Source organism: Anopheles aquasalis, chromosome 2 (assembly GCF_943734665.1).
Source record: "Anopheles aquasalis chromosome 2, idAnoAquaMG_Q_19, whole genome shotgun sequence".
Lineage (NCBI taxonomy): Eukaryota > Metazoa > Arthropoda > Insecta > Diptera > Culicidae > Anopheles > Anopheles aquasalis.
The window spans coordinates 41,082,501-41,085,000 of NC_064877.1; the positions used below are offsets into that span (position 1 = coordinate 41,082,501).

General features: G+C 54.2%; 1 protein-coding gene across 1 annotated transcript in view; it reads right to left on the minus strand.

Annotated features, from left to right (window-relative positions):
- The window catches only part of LOC126581105 (cadherin-89D-like), a 30,926-nt gene that overhangs the window by 3,671 nt on the left and 24,755 nt on the right, over nt 1–2,500 (minus strand). The window contains exon 6 of the mRNA XM_050244551.1: nt 1–2,500. This exon is cut by the window's left edge and continues 1,659 nt beyond it; it is cut by the window's right edge and continues 220 nt beyond it. Within this exon, the coding sequence (XP_050100508.1) occupies nt 1–2,500 (2,500 nt within the window).

The following is a 2,500-nucleotide window of genomic DNA, read 5'->3' on the forward strand; positions in this document are numbered from 1 at the left end:
TCGTACACCTTGAACTGGATCTGCAGCACATCGGACAGTCCACCAACATCCTTCGCCGTCACGTTTAGCCGTATGTCCGATTCAGGTGGCAATCGCTTCGTTACCTTCAGCTCACCGTTGTTGCGATCAATCTTGAAGTAACCGACACGTTCGCCCGTTCCCAGATCGGTCTGGGCGGTGATGTCGTAGTAGACCCGCGAGTTCTTCTCAAAATCATCATCGTTCGCCGTCAGCTTGAAGATCACTTTGCCCACCTCAACGTTCTCGGGCAGGGCGAACTTTAGTTGGGACTTCTTGGTGATGGCCCGTGCATTGCGACCCCCGGACAGGGCCGTTGGACGTGTGGAAGGCAGACGGACTTTGTTGGGTTTGTAGAGCTTCCGGCGCATCCCAACGTACCGATCGGTACTGTGGTTCGCAGCCGCCATCGTCGACATCATGACCGATTCACTATCGTAAAGCCGTGGCATCCCCACGTACGGTGCCGATTGGACCATCTCGAACAGACTCTCCACTCCGTACGCAATTCGACTGTCCATGTCCGTGTTCCCGGTGCCGGGCATTGCATCCTGGAGATAGTCGGGCAATCGACCTCCACCGACATCCGGTCCTTCGATCTCATCCAAGTACATCAGCTCCAGATCGCTCGTGTTCTCGATCATTTCGCAGCGGCTCTTGCGAAAGATGGCGATCCGTTCAAATACCGGTGCGCAATCGTTCACATCCAGGATCAGTATTTTTAACTCGACTTCCGACATCAGATTGTCCCGATCGCTCGCGACCATCTTGAGCGTTAGGCTCTCGATCTCCTCCCGGTCCAGTTTGTTTGGCCCCATAAACAGGATGTTGTAGTGTGGTGTCGCCGCATTACTTTCCTCCAGTGGTCTACCCTGTTTGCTGGTGCCAGTTGGTCGTTGTTGATAGTCCGATCGCAATCGCAAACCACCATGATCGGCCGTATCCTGCACATTCGCGATCTGGAGATTACGGAAGATGTGGGCAACCGTTTTGTTGTAGTTGGAAAGTGTCGAGTTGGAGAACTGGGCAACGAAGGAGTTCGATTCACCCGACAGTATCAGTTCGTAGTCCCCGTTTAGCCCAACGTCCTGGTCCGAGATTACGATTGGATTGTTCAGTACGATCTCAGTGCCGATCGGTGAGTTTTCGGCGATCACACCCAAGTAGAACGGTTGATTGAACGTTGGTGGATTGTCATTTTCATCGTCCACCACAATCAGCACCTGATAGATGCCGGCAAAGGTGCGCTGTTTGTAGAAATACTCGGCGATGATCGTCACACGGATCACGTCCTGTCGCTCTCGATCTAGTCCCTTGATCGTCATTAGCTTTCCATCGTTCGTTAACCGAATCGTATCGGCCACATCGTAGCTGTTGACCAGCGAGTACTGGACACCGCTCGTTGGATTGCGTGAGTTGCGTGCCCTCCGTGCACTTCCATTACCGCTTGCCGTTGTCGCGATCGCATCGAACGTTACCAGTGGATAGAGGCGAATAAAGTTGGCACCGGCGGAACCACCACCTGCACTGGACGCTCCTGAGACATCACGCGTAAAGCGACGTGCATAGCGGGTTCTATTTTTACCACCATTCAGCTGGAACACCTGTCGATCACCTCGGTTTTTGTCCCCCCGCACCGAGATCAACGGCGGTAGACCCTTCTCGTCCACATCGCACTGTTCCTGGAAGTCCTGGAACTTGAGTTGACCGATCAGCGTGTTCGGTTTGTTTTCCTTCACCCGAAACTCGATCGGGGTCGAGTTGGTGCCCCGGAGCAGCATAAAATTGTTCTTAATCACATGGATCGTCACGTTGGTGACGATAATCTTCTCCAGGCTATTGTACGCTTCGGGTGTCAACTGTTCCACGCCCATCTTACCAGCGGACTCAGGCAGATACGAAACAACCGTCTCGAACTCGTAGCACCGGCGGTTGAAACGTTCCATCGACTCAATCACCGTCACGATGCCCGATCGTTCCTCGATCGCAAACGGTACACCTTCCGGGTACGAGTGCAGCAGATCGAAGAAGATCTCCTCATCCGACACCATATCGAAGGTGGTCCGAATTTGTCCAACGGACGAACCGATGGCAGCATCCGCTCCCACCCAAAACTCGTACGGTGCCCCGATGAACTCGATATCCTCGATCGACTGGCAGACGATGTCGATCGTCACGAGCGCTACGTTGAAGCGTGACTCCGATGGGTTCTGCGGTTGATCGCGCGCTTCCACGAAGAACGCGATCTTACCGTAGGTCAACTGTTCCGACACCCGTATCTCGCCTGTGTCCGCGTCTAGCTGGAATGGGATCGCGAGGTTCGCTCGTACGTTCTTGATGCTGTAGCGCACCTTCCCATTGCCCAGGTCGTCCGGATCGCGGGCTCTTAGTTGGCCAACCTTCGTCCCAATCGTGGCATTGCAGTGCGTCTTGAACTCGTACAGTGTGCCCTGCTCGAACTCGGGCGTATTGTCGTTGGTGT